Source organism: Rosa chinensis, chromosome 7 (genome assembly GCF_002994745.2).
Source record: "Rosa chinensis cultivar Old Blush chromosome 7, RchiOBHm-V2, whole genome shotgun sequence".
NCBI lineage: Eukaryota > Viridiplantae > Streptophyta > Magnoliopsida > Rosales > Rosaceae > Rosa > Rosa chinensis.
The window spans coordinates 25,676,798-25,695,908 of NC_037094.1; the positions used below are offsets into that span (position 1 = coordinate 25,676,798).

Below are 19,111 nucleotides of genomic sequence, written 5' to 3' on the forward strand. Positions count from 1 at the left end.
AGATATGTGTATTGAGAGAGATTGATGAGAGAATTGTGTGTCATATTATTGAGATAGGAGCCCTATATATAGGGATTACAAAGTACTAGTTCTAATGTTACAAGGAATACCAATCCGTGTAGGATTGGGAAATCTAGAACCTTCTCTCCTATTGCTACTCCTAGTTTGATAAGGCACACTAAATCGATATTCCTTCAATATTTGATTAATTTTTACTATTTTTTATTTAAGATTTTTTTTTTAAAATATATGCAGAGTATGTGTTTGCAGATTAGTGTGGTTTAAGTTTATACGTCATTATTAGTACTGTGTTAATCACAAGTCTACTTCACTACTTCAGAATTCTCATTTCTGTGGAGCTTCCTTTTTTGTTTTACTCTTCCTCTTTAGATCCCCTTTCTCACGCTCAATTACCTCCTCCATGGAAAAAACGCGTTCCTCTCGTGGAAAATGGCCCACGCGCTATGTAAAAGTCTTGCATTTCTTGTTTGGAAATTGCTTCCCTATTTCATTAAGCTCAGGTCTGGAGACTCGAGCGTTTCTAGTATTTTTCAGCCATTTTTGCTATAAATATATTGAGCCTGCCTTTAGTAAGTTGAACAACCAAAAGGAAAATACAACTGTGAGTCATCTGAGCCTTCTTTCCTTCTGACCAATTTTCATTTTGCAGTCCATGCTACCAATGGCTACCAGCAGGAAAGCCGATGAATCCCGACCAAGAAAAAGGAAAGCCGATGAAGCCTCCTCTTCATCCTCAAAAAGAAAAAAGATTTATGAGGCCTCCTCTTCATCCTCGAATCATTGGATTTTTGAGGTTTTCTTGAGCTTCAGGGGTGCTGACACGCGCAACAACTTCACGGGCCACCTCTACCTGGCCTTAAAGGATGCTGGAATCAATGCTTTCATTGACGACAATGAACTGGAGAGGGGAGAGATTATAGATGAGGAACTGATGCGGGCAATCCAAGGGTCCAAAATCTGTGTCATCGTCTTCTCAAGGAAGTATGCGGATTCCAGTTGGTGTCTTGAGGAGCTAGAGAAGATCATGGAGTGTAGAACAACACTGGGACAACTAGTCCTTCCAGTATTCTATGATATTGAGCCTTCACATGTCCAAAATCTGAGTGGTAGTTTTGGAGAGGCATTTGATAAGGAACATGGAGACAAAGATGCAGATAAGGTCAAGAGGTGGAGAGCTGCTCTTACTGAAGCTGCAAATTTGGCTGGCTGGGATCTTACGACAAAAGCTGATGGGTAATATTTACTAATTGATCTACCTTAATTGCTATCTATTATCCGTAACTTATATTAATCAAATCTCGTTTGCTGAGTCACTGCTTTCATTACTTGGTTTGCTCAACCCCTATGTACTAGAGGTTATCACTATAGAACAAGAAGACACTTTACATCTTCTACGTTGATTGATTGATTGATTTTTGAGTTCTAAGCTGCAATTTTGTTGAAATGTTATCTTTAAAAGCAATAACTGTAATCGTATAGAATATTTTTAGTACGTATCAATTCAAATTGATCTTCTAGCTGGATGATGAGTCTACTTCTGCTGTGCTGACTTATTGTTATTGCCAGGCATGAAGGGAAAGTTATCAGGAAGATTATTGAGAAGATCACTAAACATCTCAATAACACAGGCTTATATGTAGCAGACTATGAAACTGGAATAGACTCTCGTATGCAAGATGTCATTTCTCTTTTAGATGTTGGAACATCGCATGATGTTCGCATTGTTGGAATTTGTGGTATGGGGGGCATCGGAAAAACAACACTTGCAAAGGCTCTTTACAACAAATTTCATCAAAGCTTTGACGCTTCAAGTTTCCTTCCTGATGTCAGGGAAACTACTATGCAGAACAATGGTATGGTTAGTTTGCAAGAAAGACTTCGTTCTGATATCTCTAAAACAAGCAAGAAAGAGATACGTCATGTTGACAGAGGGATCAATGTGATAAGAGAGAGACTCGGACGCAGAAGGGTATTCGTCGTAATTGATGATGTCGACAGAGTGGAGCAATTAAAGAAATTAGCAGTAGACCATGACTCATTTGGCCGGGGAAGCATAGTGCTTATAACGACAAGAGATGAACATTTGCTAAAGCAACTTCAAGTGGATTCTATATATCAAGTTCAGGTGATGAATGAAGAAGAATCTATCAGACTCTTGAGTTTGCATGCCTTTAAAACTCATTGCCCCCCTAATGAAGAGTATCTTAAACTCTCAAGAAGGGTTGTTCATTGCTGTGGAGGTTTGCCACTAGCTCTTAAAGTTCTAGGTTCTTTTCTATTTGATCGACCCACAAGATTTTGGGAAAGTCAAATCCAGAAATTGCAAACAATTCCTCTGCCTGAAGTTCATGAAAAGCTCAAAATAAGTTTTGATGGGCTGAATGATGATACAATGAGGGACATATTCCTTGATATATCATGTTTCCATATCGGGAAGCATATGGACATTGTCAAACCAATATTGGATAGTTGTGACCTTTTTCCAGATACAGGAATTCCGGTCCTCATTCAACGTTGCCTTGTAACTGTAAATAAGAAAAACCAGCTGATGATGCATGATTTGCTTCGCGACATGGGTAGAGAAATTGTCCGTGCAAAATGCCGTGACGACCCTGGAAAATGGAGTAGGGTGTGGCGCTCGGAAGATGCAGTAGAGGTATTGAGGGATGAATCTGTGAGTAACTTCCTGATCAAACTTCATGTTAATTAATTGCATATACTACAATAGTAGCATAGGCATCCGTCATCAAATTAGTATGCCCCATTTGTGTTTGAACTCGTAAATCAAAAATAAAAAAATTTCATAGGTTATTGCCTTTAACTCTGATTGTATGATTCAATACTTTTGAATGCAAAATGTACTTTGAGGGCAATAAGGGCTTACAGTTCCTGGTAATACCCGAAATGTGTATGTAATGCAGTCAGTTTCTTTTTCCACATCATCTTAGTATCGTGCCGTTGCATTCAATAAGGTTTAAGGCTCCAATGACAGAGAATCAATAAATACTCGCTGGTTGGCACAATATATAAGTAATCCGTAACTCGATAATGTAAGTCGATCATGTACCTCTCTTGTAGTTTAGACCTGCCTGCATTCATGAATCCGCTTATGTGTAGGAAGTTATAAATTCTTTCCACATGCAAATAATACTCTCGATGCCTTTTGTTTACAGGGATCTGATGAAATTCAAGGACTCACTCTAGACTTGTGGAGATCAGAATTTAGGACAGAAGCATTTGCAAAAATGAAGAGACTGAGATTTCTCGAACTCAGTTTTGTAGAGCTCACTGGAGGCTACAAATATCTCCCGAACAAGTTAAGATGGCTCCACTGGACTGGATTCCCTCTAGAGTTCATACCAAAAGAGTTTAGTCTAGGAGAAGCAGTTGCTATCTACCTGGGAGGTAGCAACCTCAGATACGTTTGGGAAGATTCTGGGGTATATTATTTACTCAACCAAATTATTACTTCTTTCCTTGGTTTTGTTCACAACATCACGCTGTCTTAATTTCTTTTCTTTTGGGATTTTGATTTCTGTTTTTGTTTTAACCTTGTCTAACAGGTCCTTGCGAAATTGAAGATTCTTGATCTGAGTGATTCCAAGTACTTAAAACAATCACCTGACTTTTCAACTATTCCCAATCTCGAGAAGTTAGTCCTCGCAAGCTGTGAGCAATTGCCAGAGGTTCACCAGTCCATTGGAGAACTCAAAAGGCTTTCTTTTGTTGATCTTACGGGCTGCAAAATTCTTGAGGAGCTTCCAAGGAGTTTCTATAAGTTAAAATCTGTAGAAACTCTTTTTATTGATGTCTGTAAAAGATTTAAGAAATTGGACGAGGAAATAGGGGACATGACATCGTTGTCTACTCTGAGTGCAGATCAGACAGCCATAACAGAACTGCCGTCTTCCATTGTGAGATTAAAGAACTTGAGATGTTTATCTCTTGATGATTTTGATGAATTAAGCATTGGCAATAGCTGCGTTATAACTAATGTTCCCGAGGATCTTGGAAGTCTACCTTCCTTGGAAAGGTTAGATATAAGGTGCCGTAATTTGCAAAGCCTGCCAAGCCTCAGAGGCCTCTCCCAGCTTGAAGACCTATGCTTGGTTGATTGCAATCTTACCGATGAATTGATAAAGGTTATGGATCTTGGGAGTCTTTCCTCTTTGAAATCGTTAGATCTATCTTGTAACCATATCAGTAGCCTTCCTAACAGTTTCAGTAGCCTTCCAAGCCTCCGCAGCCTTTCTAAGCTTGTCGATCTAGATTTGAGAAGGTGTACAAACCTTGTTGCAATCGCAGATTTACCAACAAGTCTGACGAAACTCTGCGCCTCGGACTGCAATGCATTGGAAATAATGCCCGACTTCTCAGATATGTCCAATATGAGAGAGATGTATCTAGATGGATGTGCCGAACTCGTTGAGGTTGTAGGCTTGGATGAATCTTTGAAAAGCTCCATGAGGCTGCTTGACATGGCAGGGTGCACAGATCTCACTGCTACTTTCAAGGAAAAAATTCTACAGGTCTCTCTCTCTCTCTCTCTATCTCTCTCTCTCTCTCTCTCTCTCTCTCTCTCAAAATAATCTTGCTCTTGCTTCTTGCATTGTATAGGGATGGAATTTCGTAGGACCTGTCAGATATTATAGTTGGATAGATGGTGAGTGCATGTTTGCGGGACCTAGTGGCATATTTCTCCCTTCGAGTGACATTCCTGAGTGGTTCCAGTGGGTCTTTGAGGGTGGCAGAATGAATTTTTATGTGCCTGAAATTACGGGGAGTAATGTAATAGCCATCACTCTGTGCTTCACTGGTTTAGCAGAGGATGATTTGGACCTAGATGACCTATATTATTATGATCTGTCTATTGGCATTTTGGTTACAAACCATACCAAGCTCACTACATTTTCCATTAAGCCTGTGAAATCAAGCGGTGAATACAATGACAATTATGTCGGGTTTCTTTGGCTGGGACATTTACCCAGCTATAAGTTCAATTTGGAAGGAGGCGACTTTGTTGAAGTTTTGTTAGAAAGTGAATTCGAAGTGCAAAAATCAGGGGTCAGTCTAGTTTGGGACACCAAACAGCCAGAGTTCAGGGTTGATACTGACCGGGTAGACGGGATGTGTTTTTCTTGTCCATATGCTGGAGGCAATAATAATATGGCACAGACCCCTTGCTGGTTATGACGATGATGCAGTCACCTGATGAGGAGTTGAGGACCAAGATTGAGGCATGAGGAATCTTGTAGGTATTTGTGGAGCAGTTTGGGCAACTACCTCACCCCATTGACTATATATGCCATTCAGCGATCATGATGTTGGTCATTACTCATTAGTTTCTGTACATGGTAGGAGTGCAACTGAACATTGTAGGCACGCATTAATAGATTTTAGTGTTTACTGATTAGCCCTTATCCATTTGTCTTTGTTATAATGCAGGAAGTCATTTCTTTTGATGTATGTGTGTTCTGCTGCATGCATTAATCTTTCGATCTTCTTTTTGCAAGTAGTAGCATTCTTGAGTAAGACACAAATCGGCTATATATATATGTTTGGTGGAGTATCCATTTTGCTGAGTTATGGAAACGAGAAGTTCCTGCTGTTCTTTATGTATCAATACATTTCCATTCTGCATCAGTTAATACTATTTTGCAAATGGGAACATAAAAATATGCATTACTAGGAGTTCAAAATTTTTGGATATTGTGAGTTCATGTGAATGATTTATTAAATGTCATATTTAAATCTTAGCATTTCTGAATGTCGTCAATACTATCATTAATTTACATATGTTTCAAAGATGAAACCGTCAAAGTTAAAGTTGGAGCAGTTTTATGCTTTCGATTGCTAGTTGGTAATGTCCTACAGGACTGTAAATATGATTGGTAAACTGGTATTGTTTTCTTATCATGCTGTGAAAGTCGCTAACAGATATAGTAGTTTCGAAGGGCCAAAGACCCTTCCAATAAAACAACCCTTGAAAACAATGTGAATGGCTAGTTCTTTCAAGTACTGTTTGACGAATGGAAGATTTTGAGCCGAAAAGTACTAGTTGTAATCAGCAAAGGCACTCAAGTATATAAACTCTTACTACGTCTATGATGTTTCGTCGAAAGAGAATCCAAACTTGTAATTCATTGCGTTACAATCAGAATTAATCCTCCCTTTAAGCTGTTATTGCTGATATCTATCATCTTGCACTCTACTTTCAAGTGCATCAAATTAGTGGCTCTAATGCAATAGGATTGACTGTGCGGTGCTTGTTCTGTAAGTATAGGCAAGTCGAAAGTGATGAATTGATGTTATTTTAATCTGTAACCAAGGCACACTAGTTTTGGCTAGCTTGTATTGTCTACCTTCAGAATAAGTTCCCAAATCAACTATCTTTGGCAGCATTTACCAAATAACAAGTTCGATCTGGAAAAATCACAATTGTTTATTCTACGGACACACATTCAAGGTGATGAAAACAGGGTGAATCTAGTTGGGGCGACATTCAGGGTATTAGATTAGTGTATGAGGTGTTTTCCTATCACATTGATTCAAATCGTGCATCCTCTCTCTTGTGTAATAGAATAATTTCATGTAAATTAACTTTCAGAGATCAACTGAGAATTAGAAGCTGATAGTGCCTAACTTCAAGGGAAACAACGATCCACTGCAGAAAAATATGTGCTATTCCTTATGCTCATAATCAAGTCGTAAAGCATCAAGTTGGCTACTGCAGATTTGATGTGAGAACTTTCTGTTTGAGTTTAAATTAATGTATGGCTCTCCTGAAGAACATTACATTCTTGACCAACAGTTTAGATCGATCAATTCTTATTTGTATAGTACTTATTCTAGATACGTTGCAAGATGACAGTGCTAATAGTATTCCATATTACTATCAAAGATGCTAAATCAGCAACTTGTTTGCCTTCCCAAAATGCTAAAATGTGACGCTGCCACGCTGGATTCTGGAATTGAATTTATGGGACTTGAAAGAACATGCTGTTCACTCCGGCTCTATATATGTGCAACTCAGATGCACTTGTTATGCTAATCTCAGTATCCGCAGGCACGAAAAGAACCTCTCCTTGTGTGATATTTATATCTCCTGTAAAATTGCTTGTAAATATGATTCCCTCCCCAAAAGTGACGACGAAAATGGAAGGACCTTGGACTGCAGGAAATTCCACTGATTCTCCCTGGGGAAGATGGCATCGATCAACCTCAAATTCGTCAAAAGGTGGGAGGTACCTTGTCACATAAGAATTTAAGGCAACTCCTTTCAGGATTTCAGGGCATCCCTGCTTGTATGTGAGCATAGAACAAAGGGTTTTCACATCCCGATGCTTGGGAGTGAGGCCGGCCCTGACCACATTGTCAGAAGTTGCCATGCACTCGATGCAGTCACCGAACAAATAGGCATGGGGTTCATTTGCTCCGAGGTATAGTGCTTCTCCTGGATTAAGCTTGACATAGTTGAGAAAGAAAGCAGACATGACACCCACATCATCTGGATATTGCCTTTCCAATTCCAGAACCAGTTGCTCTTCTTCTGTCAACTGCCTCACCTGATCAAATCAATATTAAACAGTTTAATCGACTATTGAAGAAAAAAAAAAATCACTGATTGTTCAATGTTGGAGTTACTGACCTGATTTTCCATGTGTAAACGATTTTTCAGTTTAGTTGTTGCTGTAGTTACAATCTCTTTGGTTGCTGACATGAGTTGGGTAAAAATCAAACGCAGAACAGACTTGACTTTATCTTCCCCATCTGCATTTGTGGTGTCAAACACTTGGTTTGCTACTTCACTACCAACCACTTGTACAATCTCAGGGACATTATCAAGCACACCCTTAAGCTCCTGGAAATTATTAGTCAATTAAATCAGAAATATTTATTTTGCAGTATTTATATTAATAAAGGGTGGTCTGTGGTCACACACTTGGATATTAAGCTTTTTGACCTTTTTAGCATTATGTCAAATTTCTGGCATAATGACATTTTTTGGGCCCCAAATTAGGCAATCACAGTTACAAGTCAATTACTTGTTTAATGACCAAAACAAAAGATAACAGAGGAAGCACGTAAGCATTGGAAAGCAGTAATGATTATCACGAAAAGGATCGGATCATCAGGAAACAAGCAATTCGGCTAGCAAGAATATCTATGCTGAGAAAAACAAAGGCTGTCGATTGTTTACATCTTACAAATGTGATAGTGACAGGATGAGGATATGTACCTCGAGAGTGATAAAGCCACAAAGAGCCTGAAAATGTGTTATAGCAAGTGCCATCTCAGGCTTGTGATTATCGTCCTTGTAAGCACATGGCATAAACTTGTGCAAAACCTTGGCCAAGTCCTTATCCGGATGTGCCTGTATCGACAATGCCTTTCTCACAGAAAGCACCTAATTCCCAAGCAAGGACGAAACCATTACAATATTTGATTTGAATATATTGATGATTCTGATGCATAACTTAATTAGGACGGAAATGGCAACAGTACCTTAAACAAGAATGGGAGGTCAGAGCCCCACTTTTGGACGACTTTATGACCAAGCAGCTCATTTGAGTTGGCTGAAACCCAGTCCTTGAGGGACATAGACATGCCATTGAGATCCTGATGAATCAAGAATGAGGGTCCAGAATCATGGGTTCCCATCCATAACTCAGCATAAGGCTTTTCCGGGTCAATTTCAGAGCCAGAATTGGCGGCATAGAGCCTGGCCACCTCAGAGTCCGGGCCTTTCTTCCCCCAGTCATAGTTCTGAACAGAGCAGCTCAGCCTCTGAACACTCCTCTGCCTCAGCTTCATTGATTTGTGAATCAATGACTTCTCCATTGATCAATCTGGGCAATCTGTTATTGACTGGCTAAGCAATTAGCAAGTGAGAAACAGAGCAACACCCGTGTAATATATTAGACTGGAGATGAATTGTAGAGGAAAGGTTGTAAATATCACTCAAAGTGAAAGAGATTGAGATGCTTGTGAGCATAGGCATATATCATGTGGTAGTTGCTGCTTTTAAAAGCGTTTGAATATTTAAGGTACAACCAGAGAGAGGGGAATTTACTTACTTTGAGATAGAGAAAGAGAGAGGGAGAGGGAGTGAAGATGAAGTTAAGAGAAGGAAACAGATAGAGAGGACAGTGGCACCGGTGGTGGGGACGGTTCGATTATGACGATGACCTGACTTTATCCACAACCTTATTATTATTATTCAGTTTCATACTTGCAGGAAATTTCCTACATTCCCAACGTACTGGAATGGAACAATTCTAAGGGGAATTTCGTGCAATGAGTTAGTCATCTTGGTTTTTTTTTTCTAGGTTAAGGGAGGGAAGCTTCCCGATCAAAACCCAACAAGACTTAACATAAGAGAATCAATCCGGTCTATATAAGATTCTCGCATTCGTTACATCGCTGTATCAATACGCTAATCGTAACTCAATTCCTTATTTGGTAAATTAGGAGGACTAGTCTACTAATATGATAGTCTAGATCATCTCGACCACTTTGCATGGAAGAAGACTTTTCCAAGACTTAATTTGCCAATTCAAAGTTGAAATACCAAAGTTTCTTGTTTACCTTTATTTCTGTTCATACAATAGTAAAACGGTAAAAATTGTTGATTGAAAAAGACAAAACCATTGAGCACCATTCAAATCAAGCGGTACCCAAGCGTCCACCAAAGATGAAAGTGAAGGTCTGGGAAGAAGAAGAAAAAAGAGCGTACCGAGTGAGAAGAGCTTGCCGTTGCTGTCACGGTCACCGGGAGAGACTGAGAGAGAATGAGAGAGAGAGAGAGAGAGAGAGAGTTAGGGTTGGTTTGTGAGAGAAACAGAGGGTTCCATGTTGGTTGTTTTTAAAGAGGAAAGTTTTTACAACGGGGATGAGCGCCGAGAAAAGGAAATTCTAAAAGGGAGCAACCGAATCTACTGCTCCGTCGACGTGGTACTCTGTTATTTTAACACGTGTTCTGCAACGCGTTTCTTGTGGGATTCACATACTTATCGACTTATCGTCCATTCTTATATTTTTAATTTTTCCTTTTTCAGAAAGTCTAGTATAACTGCAACATACTTCATCGAATTGGGTTTTGATTGGGATTCAATTGAAATTATTGTACTGGCTCTGGCTCAAATATTAATGAACTGATATTAAAAAAAAAAAGTAATTGAAAATTGCGGGGACATGTATACAATACATATAAAATTTAAAAAAAAAAATTAAAAATCAGTATTTTGAATTTTCAGATTTGATTCACCTGAACATTTAATTGAATTTTCACACTCCACAATTTTCATAAGCCATTCACATCTTTCTTAGTCCAAACAAAGGAATATATAGAAGAATGAGGCATGAAGATGGACTTATTGTGCAAGAGAACATACTAAAATTGGAGACAAGACAACGAGCAGTGCATGAAACACACAATTACAGAAACATAGAAACTTAATAAAAGTGGAGACAAGACAACCACCGGTGCATGAAACACACAATTTACAAACACATAGAGAACTTATCAAAATTGGAGATAAGACAACAAGTGGTGCATGAAGCACACAACTTTACCAACACATAAAAAAAAAAATATGCAGTATACATTGCATGAATGTAAAACATGCGGTATACATTGATCAAAGAAAATTAGGATTCATAATATGAGAGAACTAAAAAGTAACTCTTCACATGAGCTAACTTCTTTATTGTTGCACGGAAGAATTTAGCCAAAGGAAGAAAAGGAAAAAACCTTTTTATATACGCCTAACGGGTGTCTAGCAGTGGCGTAGGCAGAAATCTCAGGCTAGAGACCAAATTTAATGAATTAGCATATTACACCCACCTCTACTACTATAAACAAAAGTCAAAATATAATGTCAAAGAGTTCACCAAATTTTGAAATGTATGTAATACTTTTTAGAATAAAAATAAAACTCATAATAAAATTATCTAAAATTGTTATTATGGTAAATTTCGATGAAAAAAAAATTGAGGAACTGAATGAGAAAAAAAACTCTCACCTTTTTTTTCTTTCAACAATAACACGTGCATCGTACATGTATGAGGTTAGTTTCTTCAAAGTCATTCATTAGGAATAAACGTACCATGGTAATATTACTTTTACTAATATGCAAATCAAGGGAGCATGATGGATGTTGGTGGTAAGCTTCGAGGAAGAAGCAGTTGACAAAGAGGTTGTGGGTTGACGGCTCCAGTGATTTCTAATCGACCCCAATCTCCCTTGTTTGGGATAAGAGAAGGTGTTAAGTTTCTCGATTGCTGATCGTATTGGTTGGAATGGTGCCTCTGGATTGTATTGGCTCCGATCTGGTCTGGTTCGGGTGGTCTATGCACTTCCAACGATGACTAGAAATGGGATTGCGAGCGAGGGCTGGAAGACGGAGGTGAGGCTGAGGTGATGGGGTTCCTGGGGGTTGGTGTCGTTGCAGCTTTCTTGGTGGGCTCTATGGCTCTTGGGCTGGATTCTGGGCGCCATGGTGATCCGGCCATTGATGTTAGGTGGGGTCTAAGATGCAATGCAGTAGCGTCGTTCGATGGTGGTTATGGGTCGGGTCCCTCAGCACGTAGTCTAGGCATGTGGTGGCTTGGCTCGTGTTATGTTTATTTTCAATGGTTTATTTTTATTTTTAGTTGTTAGCCATTGGTTCTGGAGCACATCGAGTTGTGGCAGAGGCAATCATCAATCTGGCCTTCTGGATGGTCGATTCCATCTAGTTTTGGATCGGAGGTGATAGCGAAAAGGAGCGGTGGTGGGCTAGTGGTTGGTGGGTGAGGTTATCTTATTCTCGCAAGCATCCCAGGATACGTTGGTGTCACCAAGGGTGGATTGAGTTTGGAATTCACAAGGTTGGGGTTTTGTCTAGTTGTGTTATGCTAGCTGCCAAAGGAGAGGGTTTGTATCTAGTAATTTCATATCTGATTTTGGTATATCTGAGATGCTACAAATGAGGGTAGGTGATGGCTAAGGAGATGAAGGTGAAGAGACAAAGATGATGGCATGGTGTTGACAGTAGGATGGTGGCGGTGCTGGTTTTACTGTAGTCCTAGATCTGAATGTCTAGCAATCTAATTTGGTCGAGTCGGAGTTATAAAGAGTATAGGCTAGGTCAATCAAATTAAGGTTAGTTGGGTGGACTCTGGGTGACGAGTTAGTGCTGGCACAAGTGAGTTTGTATGGTTCATTGGTCTTCTTAGCTGAACAAGAGTTGAGATGTATTGGCTCCACTAATTGTTCTTGCACATAGGTTATAAGTTGAAGTTAGATTTAGTTGAATCTACCATAACTGCGTTGTGCTTCTATTCATATTTGGTTGAAATTTAGTTGTTAGTTTAGTCTTTTTAAGTTTGTGGTTGGCAATTTGCAAGACAAGAGTGTAATAAAGCTTTCCACCATCTTGTAAAGCTTAACATGGTCGATGTTCTGACCTTAAGTATTGTTAGTTTGTCACCCTTTTATATAGTTGGAGAATGACCTATTCTAGGATAAGAGCTTCCTCCCATCCTAGCTAGGGATCGGTTTCCTTCTACAGAAAGGGTTCTGACTTCTAATAAGAAATAAGACCAAAAAAAAAAAAAAAATCTAATATTGGTTTTTTTTTTTCTTTCTAATGTTTGATTGAGAGCAGAATTACTTTTTCCAATGAATGTCATTGGCTAAGTAAAATTTAATGCGTTATTGCAAAAAAAAAAAAAAACAAAAAAGGTAAATGAAACATGGAACTATTTTTAGCGACAAAATATTCATGGGGCATACCATTTACCTTCGGATTTGAGGGTGTGACATATTCCCTACATTGTCTGTCTCAGAAAAGTTAATATCGCCAAATCCCTCATTCTATTAAATGAAAAAACTCAGTATTTGAGTCAATTGAAGACTAATCTGACTAACAAACAAGTTGTCAGAATAAGTGTTGGTTGTTGTAGAGAATTGGATAATTGTATTATATTCATCTCACCATGAGGTTTATATAGGGTTACATCATGTATAAAAAAGGCAATACATAATAGCTATACTAATCAATCGCACATTACAAGTATGTCAATCGCATACATTACGAGTTTGTCAATCGCATATATTAAGCAATACCTATTGCATGAATAGTCATTATCATTTACAACACTCCCCCTTGGATATTCCATGTCAATAGTGTTGCCTTTACTATGCGCTTCTAAGTTGCCACGTCAAAAACCTTGCCAATTAATAAAAACCCCGTGGGAAAAAACAACCTTGGTCGAAGGAGAAAAAGAGCACAACGCATGTAAATGTGGAGTAGTCGACATCCTTCCACACTCCCTCTTGTGCCGCTCAAACTCGGTGATGACGTTTTGATCGTTGTCTCACTAAAAACCTTGCTAGGTAACAAAAATCCTGTGGGACAAAAATAACCCTGGTCGAAGGGCAAAAAGAGCACAACACGTCCTTCACTCTTCGAGATCGAACATGTAGACATCATACCTCCCCCTGATGTCAAGGTCTCCCCCTGATTTCTACAATTATGGGAGTTCGGATAACTTTCTTAATCCGATGCTTTTCACATGTTTCTCGAATGTGGATTTAGGTAACGACTTGGTAAACAAGTCCGCTACATTATCCTGTGAACGGATTTGATTCACTTCAATATTTAGAAGTGTTTGTTGTTGCTGATTGTAAAAGAACTTAGGTGATATATGCTTGGTGTTGTCGCCCTTGATGAAACCTAACTTCATTTGCTCAATACAAGCTGTATTATCCTCATAAATGCATGTAGGTTCATCTGTGGTAGACTTCAAACCACAAGTTCCTCGAATGTGTCTAACTACAGACCTTAGCCATATGCATTATCGCACGGCTTCATGTAGAGCGATAATCTCTACATGATTTGAGGAAGTAGCAACAAAGGTCTGCTTTGTAGACCTCCAAGATATCGCAGTGCTTCCCATGGTAAAGACATAACCTGTTTTGGAGCGACCTTTGTGAGGGTCAGAGAGATACCCTGCATCAGCAAAACCCATCAAGACATCGTTGTCATTTTGATGGAAGGGAGGAGGAGCACGGAAGGTGGTGTTTTGCCTTGTGGAGTCCGATCCCACACTTCTGTTATTTCTTTTGTCTCTGTAGGGATAGAACAAGCCCATATCAATTGTACCTCTCAGGTATCGAAAGATTGTCTTTATGCCAATCCAATGGCGGCGTGTTGGTGCAGAACTGTGTCGAGCTAACAAGTTCACTGCGAAGGAGATGTCCGGTCTTGTGCATTGAGCTAAGTACAATAATGAGCGTATTGCACTTAGATATGCCACTTTAGCCTCTAATAAGTCTTCGTCCTCATCCCTTGAACGAGAAGGATCTTTTTCAGGCTCAAGACTACGACCGATCATGGGAGTACTCACAGGCTTTGCTTTATCTTCATTAAAGCGCCTTAATAATTTTTGAGTATATGCTGACTGATGGATCATAATCTCATCACTACGGTGCTTGAGTTCTAGTCCGAGGCAAAACCGTGTTTTCCCAAGATCTTTCATCTCAAATTCGGATTTCAAGTACTTAGCAGTTTCCTTTAACTCATCTAGAGTTCCAATTAGGTTCATGTCATCAACATAAACTGCTACAATTGCAAATCTGGAACTTGTCCTCTTTATAAACACGCATGGGCATATTTCATTGTTGACATATCCCTTCCCAATCAAGTAGTCACTTAAACGGTTATACCACATCCGTCCGAATTGTTTCAATCCATATAGTAAGCATCTCAATCTTATTGAAAACGCCCTCCGTGGTTTAGAGCCACTTGACTTGGGTAATTGAAGTCCATCTGGAACCTTCATATATATCTCTGAATCTAGATCCCCATAGACATATGCTGTAACCACATCCATAAGCTGCATGTCAATTTTTTCGGAAACTACCAAACTGACAAGGTAGCGGAACATTATAACGTCCATTACGGGTGAATATGTCTCCTCGTAGTCGATTCCAGGGCGTTGTGAGAAACCTTGCGCACCAAGGCGGGGTTTGTATCTAACAACCTCATTTTTCTCATTGTGCTTTCTAACAAAGACCCATTTATGGCCAACAGGCTTTATACTTGGGGGTGTCAGCGTTATAGGCCCAAATACCTGTCTCTTTGTTAATGAATCCAATTCAACCTGGATCGCATCTTTCCATTTAGGTCAGTCTGCTCTTCGTTGACATTCCTCAACGGAGCGAGGTTTGATATCATCTTGTTCTATAATTCCTTGAGCAATAGAATATGCAAACACATCATCAAGGATAATAGAATCTCGATTCAACGTCTCATGTACACTAGTGTAATTCTAGAGATCTCCCTATTCCCTAGAATTGGTTCTAACATTGGAGCGTCCCCCAATGATGTCTCTCGGACATAACCATAATCCAAAATATCTTCATGAGACGGGTTATTTATGTCAATGATTAATGGATCTTTCAGTGCCAAACTCGCTTTCTTTCTCGGGGGAGAATGACAAGACCCGCCCCGAATTTCACTCTGAAATCCGAGGTGGCCCTGTGGGGCCCACCTTAGGGATAGCTCTACCAAAAATTCGACAGAGTCACCCCTAAAATGGACTACCCAAAAACCTGTAAAACACACAAAAACACTTCAAGCAAACCAACCTTATACTCCTGGAGCCACCTTGCTCCCAATTACCAACAACTCCACTTTCACAAAACACAAAACTCAACAATACTAATCCCAAAGGTTATCAGAGCAATACTACTATACACAGGGATATAAAAAGAAGAGTAAAGGATCAAGGGATCCTACACTGAGGAAGTACTGACAACTATGCCTCAAATGCCATGTACGCCGGACCTCCACTAATTCGCCTGCACACTGGGCATTGGAAACCGAAAGGCCTAGGGGAAAGTAGACGAAAAACGTTAGCGTGAGTGGACAAAAATAAACAATTTAAAAGAAAAAGGATTTCATACTTTCTCACGTTCATTTCATTAAAAACCGATGCATGCAACAATTAGAAAATACATTTAACTTTAAATCCAAGAATTTCAAACGATAAACCGACTAGCCTCGCTAGTCACAACATTTGAAAAATATATCGTAAAACCGAAATTTCGTTTCTCAAAAAGATAAGATCAGCCCCGCTGTTACAGTGGAAATCGGACTAGCCCCACTAGTCAAGCAACGATAAGATATGGGGAAGAAGTTTCACCATACGAAAGAATGGAGCCTCCCAGGCTCGGGTCGGAGTGTCCCACACTCTGGAGCATCTCATGCTCTGCTCTTACTCACTCACGAACACATAATAAGCAGGGACGAGTACTAATAGGCTAGCTAGCAATAAATATGACGACCCAGGTATGGTGGGTTAAAATCATACGAAAATCGAAAAACAGTAAGGCTTCCCCATAAGTCCCACGAATAAAGAAAACACAGGTATGATTCCCAACCGTACCCGGAAATTCTCGTAGAAGGTCACATAAATTAACAGCGTGTCCCACACGCTAAAAGAATAATTAGATCATCATTAAGGCATTCCCAATGCCAAAACCGAAAGTCGATAGATAAATAAGAAATAACTTCATCGAAATCCCATTTCGAAAATCTTTCCAAAAATCTCAAAACAACGAATAGAAATATACTTAATTCGGGAAATCACCTCGGAAAAATAATTCGTCGAAATTCAACAATAATTATAAATTCGAATCTGAGCATAACTAATTAATGTCCGAAATTCACAACCGGAATAAATCATTATTACTTCATGAAAATCATTATTGAAAGCAAATCCACGAGATAAATCGAAATCAAATTCCGAAATCAAATCACATGCTCGAAATGTAATATGATAATTAAATAAAGCATTAATTCAAGAAAAACATTTGCATGCATCCATATTTAAAAGCAAAGGTCCACTCACAGTACTATTGGGCGACCACGCAAACGAGTTCCTTCATCTAGCCGTAGCTCGCGACATTGCCCTGTACACAATTATATTTCCGTAAACGGCAATCCGATAAAATAAATACGAACCTAAATGAAACCTCTAAAATCCCTATCTCCATTACATCTCAAATTCAACCCAAATCACACCCACAACACCAATTCCTCAATTTACATATTCCACAATGAAAACGAGGGAAATCCGACGGCCGGATTTCCAACAATTCAATCACAAAACTTCAAACTTCGGAAATTCACAAATAATTCCAAACTCCTCCATAATTCACCAAACTTCACATACAAGCTCTACAACATATATACAATTTAATGGGCTAAAAACCGAAATTAAAACACTGCCCTACACGCCTCCTCGCACCACCAACAGTGGCAGTGCGTGGGCCCCACGCGCCGGCGGCCACCACCTCCGATGGCCACCAAATTTTGGCAGCACCACCTACACAACAGACCCAACATTTTTCATACTACAACAAGTTCCAATTTTACCTCGAAGGGCTCCAAATTGGCTGGTGAAATTTTTACAGAAAAATCCAAGAACCCTAGAATTTGAAATCGTCGATTCGACCTCCACACTGTAAATCATGGCTCAAGGATAGGGGCGAAATGATCCTTGGCAAAAACCGAACCTTCGACGCCAGTTTGGTGGCCGGAGAAGGCCGGAATCGCAGGAAATCGACAAAACTCCCAAAATGCTACAGTGAACTTCACGGCTCAATTCCGAGCTCCACCGGCCGAGCCACCACAAAACACCACCACAGGCGTGACAAGGATGAAGAGGCGAGCTTGCCGGTGCCCGGATTCCATCGTGGGGTGGCCGGAGGAGGAAGAAATCGGAGGAAGAAGAAATCGGGCCGAAGAGGAGAAAGGATCGGGGGAGAGGAGAGAGAGAAAAGCCGGTAGGTTTCCAAAAATGGAAACTTACCACAGTAATTTGGCTATTTATAGAAACTTACCACATGCACAGTAACTTTAGTATTTCGATTATAACTTTTACATACGAACTCCGATTTTTACGTACCACATATGCACTCGCTCAGTTTAACGTCCTCTACAACTTCCATGAAGAACATTTTCTCAAATTTTGACCCAAACAAAAAGTCAACTTTTTGGGCCACTAAAAGTACTAAAACGACAGTAAAAGTGAAAATAAAGGTCGTTTACCGTCCAAATGATTAGTAAACCAGTGAATTCAGGTTCGGGACGTTACAGAGAATCCATCGAACCTTTGGGCCTCCCACGTTTCCTTGCTGGGAGCCCGGCTTGAGCCACATTGCCATCACTATTAGTGGTGGAGGCGCCATGTCCATGATTTTTAGGGACATCAATCCTTGCAGGCACATTTGCAGTAGGTATATGTGATCTTGTCACTTTAGTGATATCAGAAAACGCATCAGGCATAGAGTCTGCTACGTTCTGAAGATCGAGAATTCTCCGCACTTCAATTTCGGACTGTGCGGTTCGGGGATGAAGATGAGACAAAGTGGGGACAGACCACGACAATTCCTGTCGTTACTGTTGAACATTATTGTTCCTATCTCCCCCTAATGACTGGAAAACTGTCTCATCAAAGTGACAATCCGCAAATCTATCGGTTAATAGATCGCCTGTCAAGGGTTCTAAGTAGCAGATAATGGTTGGAGAGTCATATCCAACATAAATTCCTAATCGCCTTTGAGGACCCATTTTGGTGCACTGTGGCGGCGCAATTGGCACATAAACTGTACATCCAAATATGCGTAAGTGTGAGGCATCAGGCTCAAATCCAGTAACCATCTGGGATGCAAAAAAGGGTTGAGTGGCAGTAGGCCTCAGACGAATGAGCACAGCTGCATGCAATATTGCATAGCCCCAAGCAGAAACAGGGAGATTGGTGCTCATAACCAATGCTCTAGCGACCATTTGAAGTCTTTTAATGGCAGCTTCTGCGAGACCATTTTGGGTGTGAACATAAGGAACAGGGTGTTCAACCTCAATCCCAATGGACATGCAATAGTCATCAAACGTTTTTGATGTAAACTCTCCACCATTGTCAAGACGAATTGACTTAATAGGATGATCAGGGCGGTGAGCCCTTAATTTAATGATTTGTGCTAGGAGTTTAGCAAATGCAGCATTTCTTGTGGACAATAGCATGACATGTGACCATC

General features: G+C 39.9%; 2 protein-coding genes across 4 annotated transcripts; one reads left to right on the forward strand and one right to left on the reverse strand.

The window, feature by feature from the left end:
• Positions 1–504: 504 nt before the first annotated feature.
• Positions 505–5,461, forward strand: LOC112180160 (disease resistance protein RUN1). 2 transcript variants are annotated; one of them, XM_040511591.1, is made up of 6 exons: positions 505–696; positions 727–1,254; positions 1,588–2,695; positions 3,195–3,461; positions 3,585–4,550; positions 4,639–5,461. In XM_040511591.1, exons 1-6 carry the CDS (start codon positions 674–676, stop codon positions 5,212–5,214), a joined length of 3,468 nt encoding a protein of 1,155 aa, XP_040367525.1. In that variant the 5' UTR covers positions 505–673; the 3' UTR covers positions 5,215–5,461. The 2 variants fall into 2 exon arrangements, with proteins under 2 accessions (XP_040367525.1, XP_024174433.1); XM_024318665.2 differs by having other exon boundaries at positions 506–1,254.
• Positions 5,462–6,755: 1,294 nt separating this feature from the next.
• On the reverse strand, positions 6,756–9,892 carry LOC112180161 (mannose-6-phosphate isomerase 1). Of its 2 annotated transcripts, XM_040512083.1 has the most exons (5): positions 9,758–9,892; positions 8,527–8,889; positions 8,261–8,428; positions 7,670–7,882; positions 6,756–7,586 (listed from the first exon to the last, which is right to left on the reverse strand). In XM_040512083.1, the coding sequence occupies exons 2-5, from the start codon at positions 8,860–8,862 to the stop codon at positions 6,999–7,001; spliced, it is 1,305 nt and encodes a 434-aa protein (XP_040368017.1). In that variant the 5' UTR covers positions 8,863–8,889; positions 9,758–9,892; the 3' UTR covers positions 6,756–6,998. The 2 variants fall into 2 exon arrangements, with proteins under 2 accessions (XP_040368017.1, XP_024174435.1); XM_024318667.2 differs by lacking the exon at positions 9,758–9,892 and having other exon boundaries at positions 8,527–9,325.
• Between the last annotated feature and the right edge of the window lie 9,219 nt (positions 9,893–19,111).